The following is a 23807-nucleotide window of genomic DNA, read 5'->3' as shown; positions in this document are numbered from 1 at the left end:
TGCCTTGCTCTTTAAAATAAATCCAGGACCTGATTTACTTTAATAAAAGTTTAATTTCACATCTTGGTTTCAGTTCTGTACTCTTAATTTGTTCTATGGCCAACCTTCCAACAGGAAAAGAGCTAGAGCAGCTGTGGAGTTTTACAGGCAGGTTACACCCAAGTCACTGTAGTACAGTGGTTAAGAGCAAGTTCAATTGTGGCTCCAACTGCACAGGAATGTTTGAGATTTCTTTTTTCCATATGTATTATTTTGAAAAGCAGCGCAGGTTCAAACAGAGCCATTCTCCACATCCAAAACATGAGCACGTACGTTCACATTTCACAGTTGCATGTTCCAAAGTTGACAGAAACACCATGCAAAAGAGGGATGTTCTAAAGGGCAAACCCAGAGTATGTTATACACAGTGACCTGCAGTGGCACCACACAAGCCTCCTGCTTTCAGAACCTCAGCGTACCAAGCCCAGTTTGGATTATACCTCTTCCTGCTTCTAAAAATCGCCAAGAGCTTTCAGCATGCAAACACAAATAACAATTACTGCCTCTGCTCCACAGCTGAGCAGTTGCTAACCTCCAGCTCATTCAACACACAAAATGGATCCATTAGCAAAGCCAGGTTGGACACACGCATGCCGGCTGCTTATAAACAAGGGCAGAACATGATTTTGTTACCACAAATGACCAATATAATTGCACAGAAATTAAACAGCCTTTTAAAGTCACTTGGGACTAGCATGTCTCACACTGAAACCCTGCCTCAACATGTCTGAAACACACACAAAAGCTAAGAGGCACCCGTGGGCACACAGATATGCCCTGAGGGAAGCCAGGCTCTGCACAGCAACACTCAGGTTTTATCCTGAGCTCCCCATTTCCCTTGGGCAGGCCTGGCATCCCCAGTGCCTCTCCAAGGACCTGGCTGAGGGGACACCTCACGCACCTTCATTTTGGCCCAGGGAGAAGAGTTTGCTGCTCCACTGTCAGCCCCTTCGACCACAGGGCCTTCCCAGGACACCCTGTCCAGCCAAAGCCACCCCACTGCAGGTTTCACCCTCCAGCACCATCCTGGCCCTCACGTTCCTATCAGCAAGCAGCCAGGGAGGCAATAAAATCACTTGTGTCCTCACAAACTCATCCTCGTACCTCAGTGGGGAGCATCCTGCCAGCCTCTGCCCGCTCCAGTGGGCTGCGCTGCACTGTGGAGAACACCTTCTCTGGGGCTGCAGCCCCACGTCACCCCAGAGCCAGGACAGGGACAGCCCCCCTCAGGCAAACCTGCTGCATCTGGGGCAGAAAGAGGCCAGGTGGGGGCTGCTCCCTGCCTCCCACCCGGTGCACCAATCTGCTCCTCACCTGGCACAGAGCACAGCTGAGGCCCATCATTATCACTGCTGAGGGGGAGAACAGGCTGAGCCCTTTGCAGCCAGGAAAGGGCCCACCATTGTTTTTCGAATGAAGCCGTGTAAAATTTCACTTGGGCAGGGCTGGAAGCCGTGTGTAGGATAAAGCTGGCTCTCTCAGGACCAGAATATACACAGCCAGAGCAGAAAAGTCTATCTGGAATAAAACGGCAGGCATTTGCAGACAGAGAGAGTGCGAACAGCCCTTGTGAGGTAGCTAGGCTCTCTGTGTGCTACAACACCCATGTGGTCCAGCCTGGCAGGGTGAGATCTGCAAACCTCTGCTGTCTTGGCTCCCCAGCCAGGGTTCCAGGAAGCCAGGGCACACACAACCATTTTGCTCCTGAAGAGCCAATTCACAATCAGTGAGCAAATCCTGTTGTTCAGACTCACAGTGTAAGTGTAACATCACAGTTACAATGCAAGATGCCAAGTGCCAGCAGCAAACACATGGCTCTGCATGCGAAGGCTAATGGATGTGAGCACAATCCTCCTAGACACTAGTCCCTGTGTTTATAAACCTGCTCAGCTCCCTGTTAAGGGAATTTGCCTTTAAACCTCAGTGGTAAGCACTTGTGCTCTGGCTGCTGAAGGCCTTGCTGATCGCTATAGTGTCTCTGTTATGTGTAACTCATTACAAATGCACCATTCATCACCAGGTTCCCTGCCCTACCACTCACAGCTGTTTTAAGTTTGCTGTGTGCTGGCTGGTCTGCAGCTGTGGCATATCAGCATATGGTTTTAAAACAAACTAAAGAAAACTAAAGCAATACTTTTCTACCATTTTTGTCAAAGGAGCATGTAATAATCAGCCTATCCTTTCTGTGACAGGAGAATTTTGGTTTTAATAATGTAAATCCTGCTGTGACAGAGGTTGGTGGAAGGACCCAAAGCACTACAGCGCAGCTGAGCAGGCTAGCCCACAACTGCTCAGCTGTAAACACCTGAATGCTGACTACTCAAGCCTAGAAATGTAAAGAAGTCTTACATGAGCTACTGAAAAGAACAGGAAATAGTGTTGTGTTTTATTCATGTCCACAGAGCAGCACCTAGCTCTACAAATGAAGAGACAGTGATTTCCTCTCATTGGCCTTAAAAAAAGTACTGAATTGTAACCAAGGCAGCAGATTTCTTACCATCCCAAATTCATTGTTTTTCTATAGCAACCAGCTCCCTTCTGCCTAGCTGTTGCTGTCAGATGTTCATTTCAGTGTAATTTAGCCATACATGCAAGACACTGGCTTGCACTGCTCTTGCTCTGTTTTCCCTGTTAACAATTCTCTTTGCTTCCTGGTCACTATTTCATCAGCAATAACTCATGCAACAGACAGGTGAGGTTGGACAAAGAGGTTTTTATTAAGCATGCTGATGGGCTGTGCTGCCTGCTGAAGCTTTGCAGATGGACAGCCTCCATGCTCCTTCACACTGCACAGGAGTACAAGCCTTCTCAAAAGCTCTTCTCCACTGCCCCTTGGGCAGCACTCACTCATCTCCTCCATCTTACACAGTAAACCCTGCTTCCTCAATCACTCATTGGTTAGCAACCTGGAAGGACTCTGTGCTTGTAAAGGTAGAGCAACTCTTCATCAGAAGAACCATCAGGACTTTGTTAACACACATAACAGACCCACCTTATTTCTGTCATCTTACAATAGCTTTTCTCTTTCCCCTTCCCTCTCCCCAACCCCTTTTCACAGCTGCTTCTTTTTCCCTGCAGACTGTTTTTAATGCTTTAAAGGGATCTCACCTCCTGAGAAGATGGCTACTATAATCCATCCATTGGAGACACTTCTGCATGTTTAAACTGAGCTCCAATACTATCTCAAGGAATTCAGAAGCCTTTGTTCTTTATGCTCCTATGCTAGAACATGCTAACCTGTAAAGCTGAGCTGAGCTGAAAACTTGGCACAACAGTTACGAGACAGAATTTTCATTTATCAAGAAAATGTTAATTAAAAAACAAACAAAAAACCTAAACAAAATAATCCCAAACAAAGAAAAAAGAAAAAAAAAAAAAAGGAAAAAACCCACAAAAAAACCCCAAAACCAAACAAAAAAAAACCCCAACAAACAAACAAAACCTTACTGGAAGAACAGCATTGCCCTGTACCTTCAAGGGCAGAAGTATTAAAAAGGACAGTTTGCCTTGTGACTGACCCCACTCATCAAAGCACTTTTAAGGATGCAAGCGCTGCAAGGCAGAGCACACTGACCATCTGCAGTGGATGTACACCAGTTAACATTTGGGATTTTACCACATGGATTCTCTGGTATTAAAAGGGTTGAGCTGACATTTCAGCTTTTATCTTCATTGCCAGCCCAAATGAGGGTAGCTATTTCCCACAAAAAACTGTAAGAATTTAATACGCTATGACTTGTATCTTATTCGAGTTTGTCTGAAGCTGTCCATGAAGATCAAAAGCTTCGTGGGGCAGAAAAAGGGAGAGGAATGAGGACCAAACTACGCAGCAGAGAAACTTCATTTGCTTTGTTTTCCTAGTATATTAGACTAAAACCAGAATTCTGTCCTAAGCAAGTCAAGGAACAAACTTCAGATATACCCAGGACTATGCTCTAGGCCCATAGTGTGGCCAGTATCATATCAACAAGTGTCATTCTAAACCTGAGATTTTCATGCAACATTCAGCTCATCCACATCTTCCTTACATTTGCTTTCTAACATTAGCCAGATTTACTTTCCTTAATGACCAGCTTTTACAGCCTCATCTCTACATGTATTTACCCAGCTGCTATGTATTTGCTAGGTGAGCATGTGTGTCACTTCATGTTTCAGAAGGGCTTTTAACCCTTGCCTCTGGGCAGCCAGGATTTCCTGCTCTGCAGCAGCAGGAACTAAGTGAGACAGGAAACACTGCTGGCTGCTGCCAGGGGCTGGGAGGGAGAAAGGTCAACGGCTGTGTTTGTACCTTCTAATTACTCCCACATCCTCAGGCTTGCATCTAGTTAAGATTGCGTTTATCAATGCCACTATCAATAACCAATTTATACATAACTGAATTTAGCAGATTGCCCTTTATGCTTTCAGTATTTGCTGAACTTCATTTAACATGTAACAGCAATGCCATCCATTGTCTTCAAATGGCTTTGAATATTACGTTGCTGAGCTAACACGCACTGATGCAATAGCAACACCAGTGATTCACAGTCTCAGTTTCATGAGCACAGAGCCAAACTCTTCCAGCAGCCTGAAACTGGAGCAGCTTTATCAAGACCCTGTCTTGAGACCATCTCCTTTAGATTTTGCCTCATAGAAGCATCTCAGGAGGTCAGCTGCACTAGGACAAGTCAGATGATACTGAACTGCAAAGTTGTGATGATCACTTGACATTCTTCATCATTAGAAAATAGTTTAATTTTAAAATGTGATTTTTAAACAAAACAATTTTTCACTTATTTCCTAATTTAATCTGAAAGCATCAGCTTAAATTTTGCATTACAGTCACATCATCAGGTTTTGTCCATCATCTTTTTGCATACACACAACTTCATTGCAGAGATCAGTATGCTTTATCCTTTAAGAAGGCTGCTATGATACTTTATAGCACTACAATAAATGCATTAATTTAAAAGCTTCTATGTCCCCATATGGGGGGGGACACAAACTACTACATACTACCATGAAGGCAGAAATAGGCTGAATACTACCCAAATAGGAATGTCATACTGGAATTGCTGAACAGTCAATTGAATCAAATTTAGCTTTATTCTGAATTAAAATGAAACATTCATAAAGTTCCCATAAAAAGTTCAATGCTTCATTTTTCCAAAGTGCAAAACCAAATCCATAAATGAGACATTTCACAGCATTTCAGTAGAGGTACATGTTATTGCAGCTTGTATTGGTGACTATTGCAAGTAACAATACAATTTTAAATATTATAACCCACATTTCTGAAACTGAATTAATTTCAAAAGGACAGCACTACTATTTTTCAAAGACATTACGGTAAACATTTTTGAAAGGTATCTTTGACCACCTCTGCTCTTGAGCACCACAACAGACCTTGAGGCTGAACCCAAACAAAGCAACTACCTGCCAGTTCTGGTCTCCATAAGGTGGCTGGGAAAAGACATCAATTTATGTTAAAGGTAATGTGGAATTCAGAATCAGTGTTGGGACTACAAAACCATAAAGAGTGAGCTGTAGTATTTACACAGCTGTGAGTTCAGGTCTAAGTTTTTATAAAACTTACTTCTTTTAAACAAAGAGAACATTGATGGGATCTGGCTGTCATCCTGAGACAAGTATATCATCATCTAAGATCTCCTTCAAATTGAGACTATTTAGATCCAAGTAAAAAACCCTGCATTTTTATGCTGTTAGTAAAAGGGAAACACAAATAAAATGCTTGATATCAGGTAGTTTTTGCCTTCCTGTGAACAAGCACACGGAAGAAATTTGGATCATACTGAGAAATTGTTATAGTTGTAGAAATTGAACCATGTCATTAGTTCTCCTGTCACCTGCATCCTATGACTTTTGTGGGTTTTTAACAATGTGCACTGAAGAAACTGCATTAACATACAACAATTCAATAGCTCTTCAAGCAAGACACGATTTCAGCCATTTTAGCTCAAAGAGCATAAAGGCTTTATAGCAATGAAGAAGATAACTGAGAAATACCTCTTCTGCTCACACATGATGCATTCATGCACACTGAACTTTTAAGTAGATTCCAGGACCTGTAACAAGGAGGTTTTAAATGAGATCAACAGCAGGAGACTGCATACCTTTTTGCAACAGCATAATACAGTGGGCCTTTGAAATATGGGAAAGCTAAATCAGACAAGGTATGCTCCTGTATTATACTGGGAGAACTTTCCTAGAGAAGTCGAATGCGGTCCCTTTGCTGCCCAAACAGGGAATACTGAGGAAGTAAAATTTCTCAACTGAGTAGATTGGTGTTCATTTGGTCATTTGCCTTTCCTTCACTGAAATTCTCTCATTTTCTCATTTTGCTTTACATGGGACACAAAAGCAAAGCTTATATTAGCACACATTTACAAATTCAATCTCATTTCTGTCTGCAAGTGGCAAACCCTTCCTAATAGTCTTCCTTATGTAAGAGCTCACCATCAAGTTAAAATGAATCAAATACGACAAGTTAGAATATATTTGTTTAGTTTCAGCACAGAACCACATAATTGTTTAGGCCCATCTTTTTATTAATAATATAAGGTTCTATATTCTCTTAACATTACAATTGAGGTTTTACAGTTAATCTCACACTAAAATGACAACGTTTGGCTTTATTTGCAGAAAGTTAAGTTACCTTGGTAAACAAACATTTCCAGGATTGAGAAGCAAATTGTGTTTTCTGGATTTCAGTGCTAATGTATCCCTGCCATTGAAATTTGTTTCAGTTAATTAACATTGCTATGGAAGAACTATTTGGCCCAGCCTTTGCTCACAGCTGTAAGGCAAAGATGACATCTCTAACTCAGAAATATACTGTAAGTTAAGCAAGAAGAGTCACGTTTTTCTTTGACTGTAAGATTTAGACCCTGGACCAATTTCTAACAGATTTTCTTCTTCCCCCTCAAGACTTTTATAAAGGTCTCTCTAACGTAAATACATTGCACAGTCAAACCATACTCACTCTGCACCTTTCCCTCTTCAAAGAGAGCAGAATTGGAATTCATGAGTAAATGAGTAATTGGAAGTCATGACAAGATTAATTAAAACTGCTTGCAACTTACATACAGCCAAAATAGTCGAGTAAATGAAAAAGTAATGTGTTATGCAAAGATATGCTTCTGATCTGCATGGATCAAACTCCACCTCTGAACAGGCTGCAGCTAAGGGAAGTGAAATCTTTAGAAAGAGATAGAGAATACACAAGGAAGACTGCTAATGATGCATGTGTATCCAGGTCTTCCAAACTTGACACTTTTCTCTACTTTATGAATTTAAATGTGAAGTTAAAGACAAGTCAGCAATACACGCGTTTCAACAAGCTCTGACCAGTTTGTAAGACAGAAAAACATTCAGCAAGACAGCAACAGAGTGGCTGTTAGGAAAAAAAAAAAAAACAACAAAAAAACCCAAACCAGCCATTACAGTTGTAGTTAATCTTCTCCTCAGAGCTATCCAGTGACATTGCTTTGGGACCCTTTCAGCCTGTTATTTCACCTTCCCATAGGACAATTGACATACAGTAAAAATCTTTACTGCATTTTAAATCACTTCAGAAGCCAGTAGCTATTTAAAGGTTAGAAATAGAGAGTATAAGCGTTTTTGCCCTTGTATCTTTACATACAGAAAAGGGGTAAGGAAACCATAGTTAGAAAATTAAGTAGAGTTGTGTTGTACTTACGTCAAAATCTTAAGAGACTGGTATTACTGAGCTGCAACTACTTGGTTTAGTTCTGTTTGTGCTGTCATTCTGCAAAAAGGCTTCACACACTTTCTGTCAAAACTGATTCTTCATAGTTAGACATATACTTTCACTGAGGCACATAAATACCTTTTATATTTACCGACTCCTAGAAAGGTCTTTGTGTCAGAGCAATACAAGTCATCAGCAAGACACCAGCTGTGGCCATGTAGTCACCATAATGCAGCATGCAAGATAAGGAAGTCCCCTGCATAAACTTTGCTGAGACACCATTGCGTATTTAAGGAACACTTAACCACAGTGCAAAGACTCAGCTTCCTAAACCAGACTACTCCTGTATTGTTCTCATTGCTGCCGAAATATGAACTCTGGGGGCCAGAAGCAAAAGTACAAAATAATAGATTTTTATATTGAAATGTTGTGAAACAAAACCCATTTGAAATAAATCCAGCTGCATTGCAAATATAACATTAATATTCTGTTTCGTGACTTTTGGATCATAAAACTTTTCCCTTAAGTACCTTGACAGCATGCATTTTAAAGTGGTTTTGAGTGTTCATGTTTTTTGATAATTTAAACTGTAGCATTGAAATTGGTCTTTAAACAAGTTCAAAGTTGTCTGATATGCAGTATTTTTCAAGCACTTTATATTCTTTTTAGTATATTACCAAAACTGAGAGCTAATTAGACAGTATTCTAAAATAGTTTAAAAACAAAACGCAGTTTCATTTTTTCTCATCATTAAGGGCACTACCAATACAAAAGGTGTCCAAACTGACACTATAGTTGTGAAGCAGTTGCCTACAGAGAGGGTAGTCTGTATTTTTTCCATCCTATGCAGTCATATACATTAATTATCAAAAAGTTGGATAATTTAAGAAAAGAACCCACCTGAAAAATGGATCATCAGTATTGATAAATACCTTTAGTTTTACTGATTAACATTCAAGTTTCAGTGTAAAAATGCTTATTCTCACACAATACTGCTCAAAAAAAATTTCATCTTCCTAAAGGTTACTGGACAATTAAAATTGGTGGCTACTTGTGAAGTGAATGATTCATAAAGGCCATAGGAAAGTGTACAAAACTAAAAAGGAAAATCTCACTTTCAGGGTGAGAGTATGTTGCCCACTTAAATGTTTTATTAAACTGTTAAGACTGTTTCAAAAGACAGTGCTGGGCAGTTTCATTTGAATAGCCAAAACATTATTTTTAACTGAAAAAGATTATTTTGCATCTCTGCAAAAATAAACAGGAGCAAAACCCATACACACTAAGACTGAAGTACAGATGAACACAAAGTTTTGTTACAAACCTGTTTTCAACATACAGTGAGAAACGTCCATTGTACAAAACTTAAGTGACTGACCTACAATTAATTTAAGATTATCCCAGCAATGCAAATACAACTCAGAACAGCTCAATTGTGTAAGATTTCCCAACAGGACTACAGTGAGAGACTACTGAGGTTTTAGACATAGTTTGAATTACATAGTCTTTTTTTGATCAAAGCCTACATTTGTACTTAAAGTATTGGGTGGTTACAAGTCTGTTACATACTTAATCCTCCAGTACAGTGAACTACTCCTTGGTGTTTTCTCATCTGTCTCTTTAGCAGCTTTCCTTTAGCAAGAGGCTGGGTTGAGCAGCTGCTTCTGTAGAAAATACTGTTGTCAGTCTTTGTTCTCCTTGCAGGGGAGGCTTTAGTAAGAAACATCTGGCAGTATCCAGCATTGAAACTACTGTCAACTGTGTTGCCTAACCAAACTTGGAAAACCAAGTTCGCATTTCCTGCTTGGTAATAAACTCTTAAACAACCCACTGGGCACAAAATGTAAGAGCATGGTAAGTAAAAATCCATAAACATTAACAGTGATGATTACACTTTATTGGGGGAAGGGGAAGAAGGTAGCAAAAAAATCCAAGTAAGTCACTAGTTTTTAAAGTTTAGTCTATGTTATATTTGATTACTGGGATATCAGTACAATGAAAGCGGAGGATTTTCAACAGTAATTTTGAAGAAGTTTTAGTACATCATGTTGTGCAGGGCTTTATAAAAGATTTTTGTTTCCAAAGATGTTATTGGGGTCCACATATTCTTTAACAGATCTCAGCATTCCCAGGCCAACATCAGAGATGCTCTCCTTCATCCAGCGCTTCCGCAATTTGCCTACTGGAAAAACAAAAACAAAGTGTTTCAATATATGACAGGATTGTAGGAGCCAATCAATCTTGTGACCATGAATGAATAAACACTGTGTGATAAATGCTTTTATTCAAAAATGAGAAATGTTTTGCTTTATTTGATTTATTGAGCCCACCAGACTATCAAGCTCATTAAGCTCAGCATACTCCCAGAGGAAGACTGTGTTCCACACTGTCTACTTTCTTTAGAAACTATGAAATTTAGATGAAGTTTAGGCTGAAATCTCTTTCTATTAAAATAGGGAGTCGATAATACGTTTTAAAAAGCCACCAAACTAATTTTAATTAGGAAACTGTACAGAGGATTACTAAAAAGAAGAACCCCTTGATTACTTTAAAGTGAAAGCATAACTCAATCTAACTTAAACCAGTACTGGTTTAAATAGTAAATAATAATAAAAAAAAAAAAGTGTTTGCTAAGAAGAAAGCTTAAAACCTACTTTTAAAAATCAACAAAATATCTTGTTGCATTCAAAAACTTTTACACAGGCTGGAAATTGTTCATATCATTAATTACATAAGAGATTAGTTTTCCATCTAAAAATGGATATTCACAACATATACCAAATACAAGGGAAGGCTGGAACACCAGCCGTTTAAGAACCCATTTCACTGAAGTCTCACAAGTCCCGTTAAATGGCCAAGTGTTCACTTACTAATTAACCAAGTCATCAACTCTGATTTAACAGATCCTTCAAAATAAAGGACATTTTTTTCATTAAGCACAGTCTAGCATTTAACTTGTCAACCTGAAACACAATCCATTTGTCAGTATGAAGCGATATAGTAAAGGTTTGAGAGACAGATGCTTTAAGAGTATCTGAAGCTAAATTCAAGCCATCTTTTGTGCCCTGTTCTCAGGGTAACCATCAAACTGTCATCAGAATAATAAATTACAGGGACACCTCTGGAGAACAGGGTATATTTGTTTATACCTTAAGGAATATGAGCTAGTCACATGCCAACTGAAAAGAAAGTAATGTGAGAAAAAATGAAATTTGCAGTTTGCTAGAAAACTACTATTAGCAGCATATGTGTCAAGAGCGAAGATCATAACTGAAGGACAAAGTAATTTGTCATGTGGTAGGAACTCTGGTTGTATTTTGCAGCCCGGCTTAAGAAAAAAACCCAACAAAACCCAAACACCCATCTGTAAATACACCATCACTACAATGTGACTGTCTGAGCACACTGATGTAGTTAAATTTTATCTGGGGAAATTTAATACTACCGCTACAAAAAAAGAATCGTGGATGTGCTTTGACCATCACCTCAGGTCACTCACACTGACTCTTTACACAAGCAGCTGAAGAACAGTCATTACCACTCTCAACTGTTATCTGTAATATAGTTTCAGTGAATGTGTCCTGTGGTTATGGATGTAATTGTCCTGAAAAGACTGCAAACAACTGCTCCAACAAGATGGAGCACATTAGAATCACAGCAGGATGCCCAACAGCTAGCATGCCTGCTTCTTTTACACCTCCAGTAATAATGCAATTCCACAAGGAACTGAACTACTGTCTGAGCAGCACCAAACAGTCGTTGCATATTTAATGAAGTCGCTCACCAAGTGCTGGAAAACAGAAGGTGTTTGAAGTGCATCATTAGTTCTGTCAAAGTGATAATTTACACATCTATCTTGTCAAATTTTCTATGGTTTATACTTTTGCAATAATAAATCTAACATACATCTAATTAGTGAACTGGAAAGAAAAAAAGCTGTACTACAGTTACCAGCAGTCCTTCACAAACATGTTCAATGAAAAGATTTTAACCCCTTGATAGCAGTGGGTTGTACCTCTGCTTCTACTGTTCACACCAATAAGATATACATGGATTTCTCAGCTACTCAAGTTTTCATATTAATTAGAGTTAAAAAGGACTGAAGCAATCTCACTCTTTGAATTCTACATTGGTCCATCTGATTAAATGGAAAAATAGACCAAGTGAAGGAAAGGCTCTGTGCACCTGAGAGCACCACTTAGAAAAGCAATGTTTATATTTGTTTCACTTTGGCTTAGTGCTGCCCTCTAAGTATTCACCTCCTTCTTCATAGGATGATCCAATTAGCTTCAAGGATGAGAAGGGAAAAGGAAGAAGAAAACGCCATAATAGTAAATGATGTTACCATGAATGTAGGAATAACTCTAAGTGGCAAAGTAGCTGAACTCCACTCTAAGCCTAGCCAAAGAACAGCTCATAAGGAAGCATTAGCTTCCTGAATAACAAAAGATCTCAGTTAAACCTGATCTTACCACAGACTAGAGAAAACCACCTTTCCATTTCTAGCCTACAGAAAGCAGACGTTTTAGTTTTAGGCCTAGATGATGCCATTTATCTAGAACTAACATGCAACAATACACAGAACCAGGTTTTATCCAAGCATCTACCACTTACGGACTATCAGCCTTGTATACTTTTCCCAATTAAAAAGTGAGACCAAATTCACCTGATTCTATATGATACATCATAATATTATTAAGGTTCTCAAATCAGCATAATGTTGTACAATCAATTTGTACTAGCTTAAAAAGTAATTACTTGTCAAGTCAGCACATACCTGCTGGCCACAAAGATGGTAAAATGGGAGTATAGTTCTCCTGGGTCATGAAAGTTACACTTGCTCATCCTTGAAAATGCATTTGGATAGCTGCAAAATGTCTGGTTGCCAAGGACAGACCTAGCACACAGCAGACAGCAATTGCTTTTCTCACTTCTGGAATATAAAGTACTTGGGCACATGTGAACAGTCCTGTAAGGAAAGTTTTAATGTAACTGATGGAACCCACGAGAGACTCTACACCCATGCAGAACAGATGTATAGCAGTGCATGGTTCCAATGGAAACAGGCCATAGTGGCACTGCACATGGCTCTGGACTTTCTCTGCTCCAGCCCTTTCAACTCAGAGACGGTTAGTGCAGAACAATAGCTTTGAAAAAGGAGAAGCAAAAAGAGGTCATAAGAAGGATGGGGCTCTTACTGAAGCCGACTGAAAGCATCTCTCTGCTCTTAGAAACTGCTGAAGAGGTTATTACACTTCCAGAGAAAGCTGCAATACTGAGAAAGATCAGTGCATTGATCTAATACTCTGGTAGTGCTGGAATATATTGGACTAGCACACCTGACATCTACTATATAATTAATTAACAATTACAATTACTGTATCATCTTCCAAATTTTCGCTTGATATCTAAACAACTAAGATGCTGATGAATCAAAATTGTTTGCGTTTCTTTGGTGGAAAAGGCACTGAAGATGGCTATTCTATTAAGACTTTCACCTGACTAAGGAGAAAAATACAACTGCCTTATCACATAAGGTTACCCTCCATGCCTCACAAATGTCACAGTTTAAACTAAATCTAATCGGTACAGCAAGCTCTGGTTTTAAAATCAAAGTACCTAGTTTTAAAATCAGTCTCCAAGTGAGAAGATAGTGTTCCTGCATAGAGGAGAAAATGTGTTCAACTTTCTCCATAAGGGAATTTTATAATTCCAGATTTTGTAGCTTATGTGGGTTAATTACTTCAGTGTATAGTTAAGCCACAGCCTCTTAATGATGCCAAGGAATTGCAATGTCAAACATGCAACTGAATGCAGATAAGGGGGGGAGGGGGAGTGTTGGGTTTTTTGTTTGCTTCTTTTGGGGGGCTTTGTTTGGTTTGGGTTTGGTTTTTTGGGGTTGGTTGGTTGGATTTTTTTTGGGTGTTTTTTGTGGGGTTTTTTGTTTGGTTGTTTGTTTGTTTTTTTTTACTTTTTCTCTTTTTTTAGTTTTTCTACATAAACTGCAAGGAAATTGATACTATACCTAAACATATGGAACTGGGTCTACCTGGTTAACCTTTAGTCTAGTCAATTTGTCTAGAAAGTGGACAAAAATGAGTTCTATTACTTTAAGTGGCTAAATGGGGGTATTTTCCTCAAACTCATAAGCTGGTAATTGCTTCCTTAAGTAACCAGTTTTAGTTAAAACATTCCCTGCAAGGGAAACAATCTATCATTAATTTTTTTATATACTCTTCCTTAGTTTTACATGGGTGCTCAGCTTGGTAATACAGAAGAGATCAGGCCCAAATCCATCCAGCCCCTCTTCTGATGCGGTAACTCTTAAGGGTTGTTTTTTTTTTTATACAGCAACCGTATCTACTGATACTCCCTCATCAAGTTATGTATACAAAAAAAGCATGTATTTTATGAAACAGGAAATAAGAATGCAAGGTGTGACACACCATACGGGTGGTTTTAGGGCTCGCCCTAATAATTAGAGAATCATTTATCTAAACTTCACGTTGTACATACAAGAAATCGGCATTCCTAATGCTGCTTTTTAAATGCTAAGTTACTAGAAGCTAACTGTGGCTCTAGCAACCCTTACTTACATGACTCTCAAATCTGAAGATACTCAATTGCCAGAAAAGCTGAAGGATCAAAGCTGTGTTCAGAGATATGCACTATCCCTTTTCTAAGTGTAGGACATAGTTAAGGCAAGGTGAAAACTATAATCAAGACTGTAAAAATCTCCTGTAGGAAATGGAGACAAGGGGAATGATACAACTAGAATATCTGATTTTGAAGTGCCTTTCAAAAACTTCTAAGTCACATGTTATGACATCATTTAGGTAAAATGGAAAAAGGAGGCAAAAGAAACTACTTCAAAGTCACATATTAAACATTACTTTAAAACCAATAAATCTTTGAGCAGTTTGTTCACAACAAGTTTAACAACAGACCTACCACATTTAAACAAGACTGTCAGGATCATAAAAATATCTGGTATCTCCTCTACATGGCTCAATTTCTTACATACCGGAGAATGGCTGAATTCCCCCTGCGTAAGAAGTACGTATCTGATCAGCTATGCATTTTGGGTGTATTTTTATAGCAACAAATATGCTTGATTCTTCCTAAATGTAAGTTCTGTTGATTATATAATCCAAAAACATTATCAAGTGTTAAATGCTAACATTAAAGTAGGAAAACCATTCCTGCCACAACACTTACCAATTAGATTTAAATATTTGAAAGTTGAGAGTGAGAAGGACTTCAAAAAGGACAATTTGATTAAAGTCATTTAAGTTTCAATAACACAGAAATTCTACGCCGATTTATAGAAAAATATAATCTGCATATTCCACCCCAAAATAAGTAATTGTTACACTGAAAGGATAAATTCATTACACAGATGTATCTGTCTGTCTTCACTACAGCTTCTTGTGTCCATGAGATGCTTTCTGTACAAGGCTGATATTGATACACTTCTGCACTTTCTCTGTGACAATGTTGGTGTTATTACATATTGCAAGGTGTGATCACTAATGTAATCTATTAACAAAAAATGTTATGCTTCATACAATTTCCAAGTCTCAAAACTCATCAGGGGGGCTAGGGGAGGACACACATGTAAATCTCGCAGTATTGCTACCTTTAGTGAGCCTTGCCTAAAAGTTACAATATTTTTCATTAGCCTGGATGAAGGGGAGAAGAGACACCGAGATTAAAACAAAATCCAAAGTAAAGTCATTCTGAAATGACTCTTCTTAAGGTTAAAAGTATCATGATTTCAGTTCTAACTGTAATTGTAGCTATGCGTCTACCTACAGTTAGTACTTCCCAGATGTAATTTAGAGCTTTAACCATCTCAAACTGTCGTATGACCACTTCTTCACTCGAGGAGTGTATGAAGATTGACTTAAGCAGGCTTTGTATTTCCTATAGCCTCGAGCCCCAGACTACATCTGTTTTCTTTCATACACAAAACCAGAGTTAAAATAGCTCCATTTATCACAGTGTGATTGTAGGCAGACAAACTAGCCTGTCTGCTTCCAGATAGTGAAAACAACTGTTATCAATCACAATTACAAGACAAATACTACAAGAAATTGCACCAGTATTTTCTTTTACTCCACACAATAGACTAGTCTTAGCAGTGCCAAGAACGACAGGGCCTGAAGGTCAGTAAATAAAACTGATACTGTTAGACTAATTCTCAGCAGCACATTTGCTAAGAACTGGAAAAAAAGAATCTTGAATATCATACACAATGAACTGCCAGACAAAACCACTAAAAGCTGAAAATATTTATTAGTATAAGAGGCAGTCATGCATACAACAGCAGCAGAAGTCTAACAAAAAACAAGTTTTCCATATCTGTGGAGTCAGAAAGCTCAAGTGTGCAAGGGTTTTAGAATGCAATATAACTGTTTTTCTTGTTCAACATACGCTGTAAGCAAGGTTTCATATGGTGAGGGCAAATACCTTCAAAATACATGACAAGCTCCAGCTGCATGCAAGTTAATGGATAAAATGCTAGGCACAGTAAAATACAGCTGCCACAGCAGGGGAGAGCACAACAGTACATCAAGGGGGTAATTCCACATCCCACGTGTGAGAATTGACTGATCCAATGTACCACCATATTAAAGATTTAATCAGAGGAAAATAAGAGCATATTAAAAAATCCTGAAGCAGTTTTCACTCATGTTATCATCATCTACACATCTTTCAATATCCTGACACTGCTAAACCAGAGTCAATTTCAGTTTCTATCAGAAAGCTAAATGTCTGAAAACAGCCCTAGCTAAAGGTTTCAAGCCCAGGAAGTTGCCATTATGTTTTAAGGCACAGTTTCTGCCTTTCAGTTTTCACACACACAGAGCTTTATTAGAATCACAAAATTTTTTATCTAGTTTCATACCATTAGACTACTTCTTTGCTTTTATTTCTGTGACCAGACAACGCTCCAAGAGAGGAGAGATAAGAAATACATTAACTTAACCAGTTAGCTGCACTTAAGAAGTTAGCTGCGCAAATCAAATTGACTTCACAAGTCTTGCACACATCTGAGTACACAGCATTGTATAGGACACATGCAATCAAACTAGGCTATCTGAATATGTGGGAAAAGCATACATAAGGTATACAAAGCATCCCTCGCACGTGACATAGGTTCTTAATATTAAAGCACAAAATAGCTTGCAAAGAGGCTAATAACTCATGACAAGTTAAATCCCAAACTCCAAGAAAAGAAATTGAATCATCATAACACACCGATAACCAGGGAGGTTGTGAATGCTCCATCCTTGGCGGTGTTCAAGGCCAGGTTGGATGAGGCCTTGGGTGACATGGTTTAGTGTGAGGTGTCCCTGCCCATGGCAGGGGGGTTGGAACTGGATGATCTTAAGGTCCTTTCCAACCCCGACTATTCTATGATTCTATGATTCTAATATCAATACTTCCATAACAATACGCAACAAATGGTAGATTGCAACATAGCCCATTTCAAGCCAGTAGCTCTTTTATGTAGATACTTTCACTAAGTGCTCTGGAATTAAGGCTAATGGCTTTTACCTAGCCACAGCAGCCTAAGCTGTCTTAAAACTGTGAAACTCCCAGTTGAGGTCTTCATAACTGAATATACCTACACACAAGGGTCAGAAGAAGCTGCTGAAGACAAACTGATCAACTATGTTTTCAGGTTCTCACAAATCCTATAGACTTAGAAAAGATTTGAGGCTGGTGCTCATAAATACACTACATTGTGTGATTTGACATCAAGGAAATAAGGTCTAGGGACATACGCCCTGGAAATCTGGCAAAGGCACAAGAAATTTCTAGAAAGAAATGCCAGGAGATGCCCTTCCCCTCCTCTCCCCCAGTAATTTCAGTTAATGCCTGTAAAATATTTTTCAAAGTTCAATTACAAACTATTTTATGTAGTCATGAATATTTAGCACTATTGAAGACACTAATGTTAGACTGAGAACATTACCTCCATGGTGATGTGACAGACTACCTCCATTGGCAAGTATTTCTTCTCTAGCAGCCCTCTAAATTGGAAAGAGAAGATACTTACTCAACAGCAAATGCACAAGATTTTTTGCTATGGTACTAATTTACACAAGTGTATGAGGTTTCAGAAGTTATCAAGAGCATGCAACCCAGGTAAGCATTTTAGTTCAAGTCTGCAGATAAATTTAAGTGGAAATTTTCCAAATAAACATTATGAAAGCCAACACATTTCAAATGGCATCTGTTACAACAAATCTAACATAGCAGACTTAGACCAGTGTTTACCTAGGCCTAAACAGAAATAACCACAGCAGTTAATTCTCTAAAATAGCACAAGACTGACCTTCACATTTATTATTCTCTACACTGTTAATAAAAGATCTTGATATCTTGATAGTTTTACCATGTATTTTAAAGACTGAGTAATACGTGAAAGAAGTAGCTTTGTAAATAGTGAAACTAAGAAAGTCTTGTTTCCCATAGATTTGGGTTTTATGGTTGATAGCTTTTGCCATCCAAGAACAAACTCCAGTTCAAGCTTTCCTGTATTTCACTCATAAGCTGATGTCTAACATACTCACCTGGTGATCTTTTCTCTACTTAGTGCACTATTAGTGTGCACCTCTTTCCCTAGCTGCTAGTGATAAAAGCTTTACAAACAGACTTAGGAGATCCTTCCTGAAAAATTCAGTTAGCTTGGCCAATGGGTTCAACATATATTGTAGGATATCAGTTTCTCTCCCTCCCCCTTAACTACAGTTCTTATATACATTACCTCAATTTGTTCATAGACATGAATAGGATCGCTAATTCCTCTGTAGTTAAAGGCAAAGTAGAAGTAGACACATGCACCTGCATCGTAAGTCTGTGTCACCCTGTTGAAGAGAACTGCATTACAAACAAAGCTTTATGGTATTAAGCCAGCCACTATATGTCTTTACACAATTCAGAAGGTTACTTGGCTTATTTGAAAGGGTGGACTTTTTTTTTTTAAACAGTTTTGTATTCTTTTTGATCAGACTTCACAAATACTCAATGCCAAGAGCTTCAACTCTCAGTAATAAGTCATTATACTCAAGTCTCATAAGTATCAACAAGACTAAGTATCAAGGCTAATCAAGTGCTACTAATCGCTTGAATTATCCACTTGTCCATGTAATCCACTTGCAGGTTAAAAAGGAAGATCAAGATTACTAGTGTTTGTAATATCATTAATAGATGCACTTTACCTACTAGCTAGCAAGTTTGATGACCTCTGCCTTAGTTCTCTTACTAATCAAAGATTCAAAAAATTATTTAGGTTGTTGCATGTCTTACCTGCAGGTGGAAAGAGGAGCAAACTGAACACCCTTTTCTTTGCATTCTCTTACTATCCTTTCTTTTACATTCCTACAAAGGTCCAAAACCCTACAACAAAACATATTGAATACAGAAACTTACTATATCTTCTTATACAGTTTCCTAAAAACAATACCTTCAGCAATTTTTTCAGAAAAGTATAATCTAATAAAAACAGGTTCTAGCAGGCAATCATTTGTTTTACCTGGCTTAGATTTTGTTTCAAGAACAGTCCTCATCAAGACTTCACTAGTATTGCTTTTTCTGTACTTCTGTAAGTTTGCTGAGGTAGAGTAGGTAATGAAAGCTCTTTTTCTCAAGGGATAGGAATCACTAGCTTGCCAGCTTGAAATGTTATAGTTCTCATATGGCAATGAGCTATTAAACCTAGTCATAAGCCATACCTGTTTTGCTTTAATTATTTCTAACATGGTAACATGTGCTTGCAGCCCAGAAAGCCAACCGTATCTGGGGCTGCATTAAAAGCAGCATAACCAGCAGGTGGAAGGAGGGGATTCAGCCCTTCAGTCTGCATTCTTGAGACCCCACCATACTGCTTCCAGCTCTGGTGTCCACAACATAAGAAGGATGTGGAGCTGTTGGAGTGAGTCCAGAGAAGGCCACAAAGATGATCAGAGGGCTGGAGCACCTCTCCTATGAAGACAGGCTGAGAGAGCTGGGGTTGTTCAGCCTTCAGAAGAGAAGGCTCAGGGAGACCTTACAATAGTCTTCCAATACCTAAAGGGGGGCCTCTACAAGAAATCTAGACAGGGATGTCTTACAAAGGCACATAGTGATAGGGCAAGGGATAACTTTAAACTGCAAAGAGTTTAAAGATTTAGATTAGATATTGGGAAGAATTTATCTCCTGTGAGGGTGGTGAGGCACTGCAACAGGCTGCCCAGAGAAGCTGTGGCTGCCTCATCCCTGGCAGTGTTCAAGGCCAGGTTGGATGAGGCTTTGAGCAATCTGGTCTAGTGGAAGGTGTCCCTGTCCATGGTAGTAGAATTGGAACTAGATGCTCTTAAGGTTCCTTCTAAAGCAACCAATTAGGTAAAAGACCTTAATCTTGGACAAAAAGTTATATTTTCTGTTTTCATTTCCCTGCATTACTGGGGAAAGAAAAAACTTAAATATATTTAAATAATTTTTTCAACCTTCACTATGAACTTGCCTGTTTCAAATACACTGCTGATCCCACATACGTGGCTGCTCATCACAAAATACAGTTATTTTGACTGTTGTCCAGCTTCCTAAACTGGGTAATTTCAAGTCCCAAATTTGTTACAGTAAGCTAGCCTAAGTTGAAGTATCACAGAATGCTTGCATATATTGGATTTACACAATCCTGACATGTAATTTATTAGCAACTTTAGCAAGAACACACAGGTGCAAGACTTGAGGCACATCAGGGTGCCTCCAACACACATAAGGCCTAAATTAAATAAAGTTTCCCCATGAGCAAGCATGAGTTAGGAATAATTTGAATGAAATCAAGTACAAGTTCTAAGCAATTCTACAGAATAATCACAGTTTACCTATCCCAAGGAACAGATGTCTCAAATGATTCTCCTATTACATAGTAATCCAGGCCCAGGTCCTAATAAATAGAAAAAGGAAATTATCGGTAACATTCAGCATCAACATCTGGGAATCTCATTTATGCTACACAGCTAACAGTTGAGGAACTTTAGTTAGTTCTTATGAGAAAAACAGAAAGTCTATTTAGCAAAAATACCCATCTGTCCCAGTGACATTAGTTTGTAGTTATGGAAATAGAGTACCTCTTCAAAGAAAGAGATGACAAACATTTTGATGTCATGGCTACAGTGAGACAACTTGTCAGACTGTCAGTATGCCTACACTAATCAAATATTTGTATCAATGCAGCATCAAGCCAAGAAGTCCATTGTCCTAACCAATATGATACCTAATACAAATACTTATTTGGAATGCAATTCCTATCTAGGTAGAATAAAGACAAACGTTTTGCACATTTTACATGTAGCCTGATGAAATAAAGGGAAACTCAGTGATTTTTCCCTGACTATAAAATCCATTTAAAATCTATAACTCAGGATGTGCATGCTATTCTCAAAAAAGAGCTCTCAAACAGCAGGACTGAAATTCGTAAGAACAGCTGCAACAGTTCAGACTAAAGGTCAGTTTCTCCTGGAATTCCGATTCAAACCACAGCCAAGAAAAGATATCCAAAGACAAGTAAGAGCTGAGTAAGCACACGAGTATTTCAAGTACTCTCCCAGCCTTCGACTACATTCAACCTGTATATTTGTAAGTCTGATCTGTTTATTTAGCAACTGCTAAATAAACCAATGGAAGCCTCAATCTAATTTTCTCTACCCTTATTAGAAGCTATTTTTTTAGCAAGCACATAAATTTATGTTTTTATGGTGTTTTAAGATGAAGTTCCATGAGCAAACACTAGTCAGAAATGGAAGAGATACAAACTCTGGGAGAACTGAGATATTGTCCAAGGCAACCTGCATCTAGATTTCAGAAAAAGCATCTTCAAAAGGAAAACTGTTATGTTGTATTAACCAATGAAAGTTTCAACAGGCAGACAAAATGTGACCTACCCGAAGGTAAGCAATGACAAATGTCAGCATATATCCTCTCTGTCCATTATCTTCTCCTGCTGCCAAGCCACTGCAATTAACAGGAATTTAATTAATTTTCCAGCAAAGCAGTCACTTGTTTCCAAAAGTAATTAGAAAATAATACACATATGTTTGATATCAAAGTAAGTTTAGATGTGCCTAAACCGCATTACAATAGTTTCAAGTAGTAGGGTCATCTTCAATAGACATAAGAAGTTACTTCAGACCAGACCTTTAACTCTTTGCATCTCTTTTTATATCATAATCTGAAGGGAGGAACAATAACAAAATATCTAATGTGATCTTAAAGTAAGTCTTCAAACATCAAAAGAGAGCGGGGAAATGGAACTAGACATAGTATATCGCTCATGTTCATTTACAGGAATACATGTAACAACATTTCTAAGTGTGTTGGATCTGTTCATTGGTATGCTTACAGGTCATTGAGAGCAAGACTACTGATTTGAGATCCCAAAAGTGTAAGTGACATGAATAGATAAAAAGAAAAAAAAAAAAAAAGCCAGCACTGAAAAAAAGTTTAGATATTAAACACTTAACAGTTAACTAAGCCTTAACTGAGCAGCACAGAGCACTGTCTTCTAACAGACTTCAGACAGACAAGTTTCATCCCCCCTTATCAACACACCACCTTGAAATATCAAAATACAGAGGATTCACAGTTGAAGCCTTTTCTTGCATACGACATTACAATAAATAAAATGCTTTTTAAGGTAATAGCAACATTATTCGTATCACTGAATGTCAGCAAGCTGCTCATATGAAATCCCACTTTTATAAGGTATTTTAAGTGGTAGAATAAAAGCACAATGAAAACAAATTTCAGAAAGGATAGCCTTGAAATGCATAAAACAATATTTATGTATATTTGAATAGTTAATAATACTAGCAATAACTTTCTTAAAAAGAAAAAGGTATACTCTTCACAAATCGCACTTAACGGTTTTCATCAGTCATGCTTAATCAAAGCAGAAGGACAGAAGCTAACTGCTCATTATTCAGCCTGTTCCAATGAATGTTTTCTGTTCCTTTGTAACAACAGAAAACAGACTGTGGGACAGAAATTCACTGCATTCCCTTAACTAAACGCAAAATCCTCTTGAACAAGCTTTTTGTAGTCATATGTTCACATCAATTCTGCAAAGACTTAATATTACCCATAAGATTTTTGTCTTCCCCTTCTGCAGTTAAAATACAGTCTAGTACTGCAAAGCATTTCCATTCCTATAAGCTATTATAATGGCTAGTTTCCATTTTAATAACATTAACTCTATGTTTAGTCAAATACTTACTTTTCTGCAATACACAGCTGAATTTTTCCAGTAAAGTTACCCATTAAGGGTTAGCACAAGCCATATATATTGAACATTCAGTAGCTAGTTGATTATTGCAACTTCAAACTAATAAATTGAGAACATACCTATACAGTAATCACTAAAAATATGGCAATCCTGGGGGTTTTTTTCCCCGAACAGTTAACTTTCAGTTTCATACGAAAAGGTTTTTTGACAAGCATACCCAAACTTGGTGGCAATATCATAGACTTGCTTTTCATGCTGAAGAACTTTCTCTCTGTCACCTTCAAAGAGCAAGGTAGCTACACACAGTATGTTGGGATCAAATCCTTTAAACTGCAAAGACAGAAAGCTTCACGTTATATGGTGGAATACAAGTAACAAGTTTGTACTTTTCAAATACATAGCATGTCCTCTGGTTAATAAGTGGTGTTGCAAGTAAGAGAAAAGATTAGGAAAAAACCCATCTTTCAAAAATTCACTCCCAAAACAATCTTAAGTTTGGCCTTGACAGGACCAACATTCACAAGCCCACTGATGTAACAGTTCTTATTCTCTGTCACCTTTTTTCTCCTGTTAGAAAGCCGGATAGACATAAAAACTGCCTACATATGCTGAAGAAAGAACAGGTCTTAACTGCTTTGAGCAACTGGGAGACCCCTGCATTCTACCATGGCGGACCCCTGCATTCTACCAACTATTCCTGTGTTAAAGCAGGAAGAGGACTGTGATGACCATAAATGTAACTGTTCTCAAAATAGTTGTATCAGAGAATCCCTATGC

At 38.3% G+C, this 23807-nt stretch overlaps 1 protein-coding gene across 4 annotated transcripts in view; it reads right to left on the bottom strand.

The window, feature by feature from the left end:
- Positions 1-9401: 9401 nt before the first annotated feature.
- The window catches only part of AGPS (alkylglycerone phosphate synthase), a 51715-nt gene continuing 37309 nt past the window's right edge, over positions 9402-23807 (bottom strand). For 2 of the 4 annotated variants that reach the window (XM_080620580.1, XM_080620583.1), the window contains 7 exons: positions 23248-23360; positions 21691-21760; positions 20632-20693; positions 19073-19162; positions 18531-18630; positions 17736-17793; positions 12542-12719 (listed from right to left, as the gene is read on the bottom strand). In XM_080620580.1, the coding sequence (XP_080476706.1) occupies positions 12592-12719; positions 17736-17793; positions 18531-18630; positions 19073-19162; positions 20632-20693; positions 21691-21760; positions 23248-23360 (621 nt within the window). In that variant the 3' untranslated portion in view covers positions 12542-12591. Of the gene's footprint in view, positions 9933-12541; positions 12720-17735; positions 17794-18530; positions 18631-19072; positions 19163-20631; positions 20694-21690; positions 21761-23247; positions 23361-23807 lie in introns of those variants that run through there. The other 2 variants (XM_080620581.1, XM_080620582.1) reach the window with 2 other exon arrangements.

Source organism: Psittacula echo (genome assembly GCF_963264785.1).
Source record: "Psittacula echo genome assembly, chromosome: 6".
NCBI lineage: Eukaryota > Metazoa > Chordata > Aves > Psittaciformes > Psittacidae > Psittacula > Psittacula echo.
The sequence above is the reverse complement of the archived record's forward strand: the minus strand, read 5'-3'. Positions and strand labels throughout refer to the sequence as shown.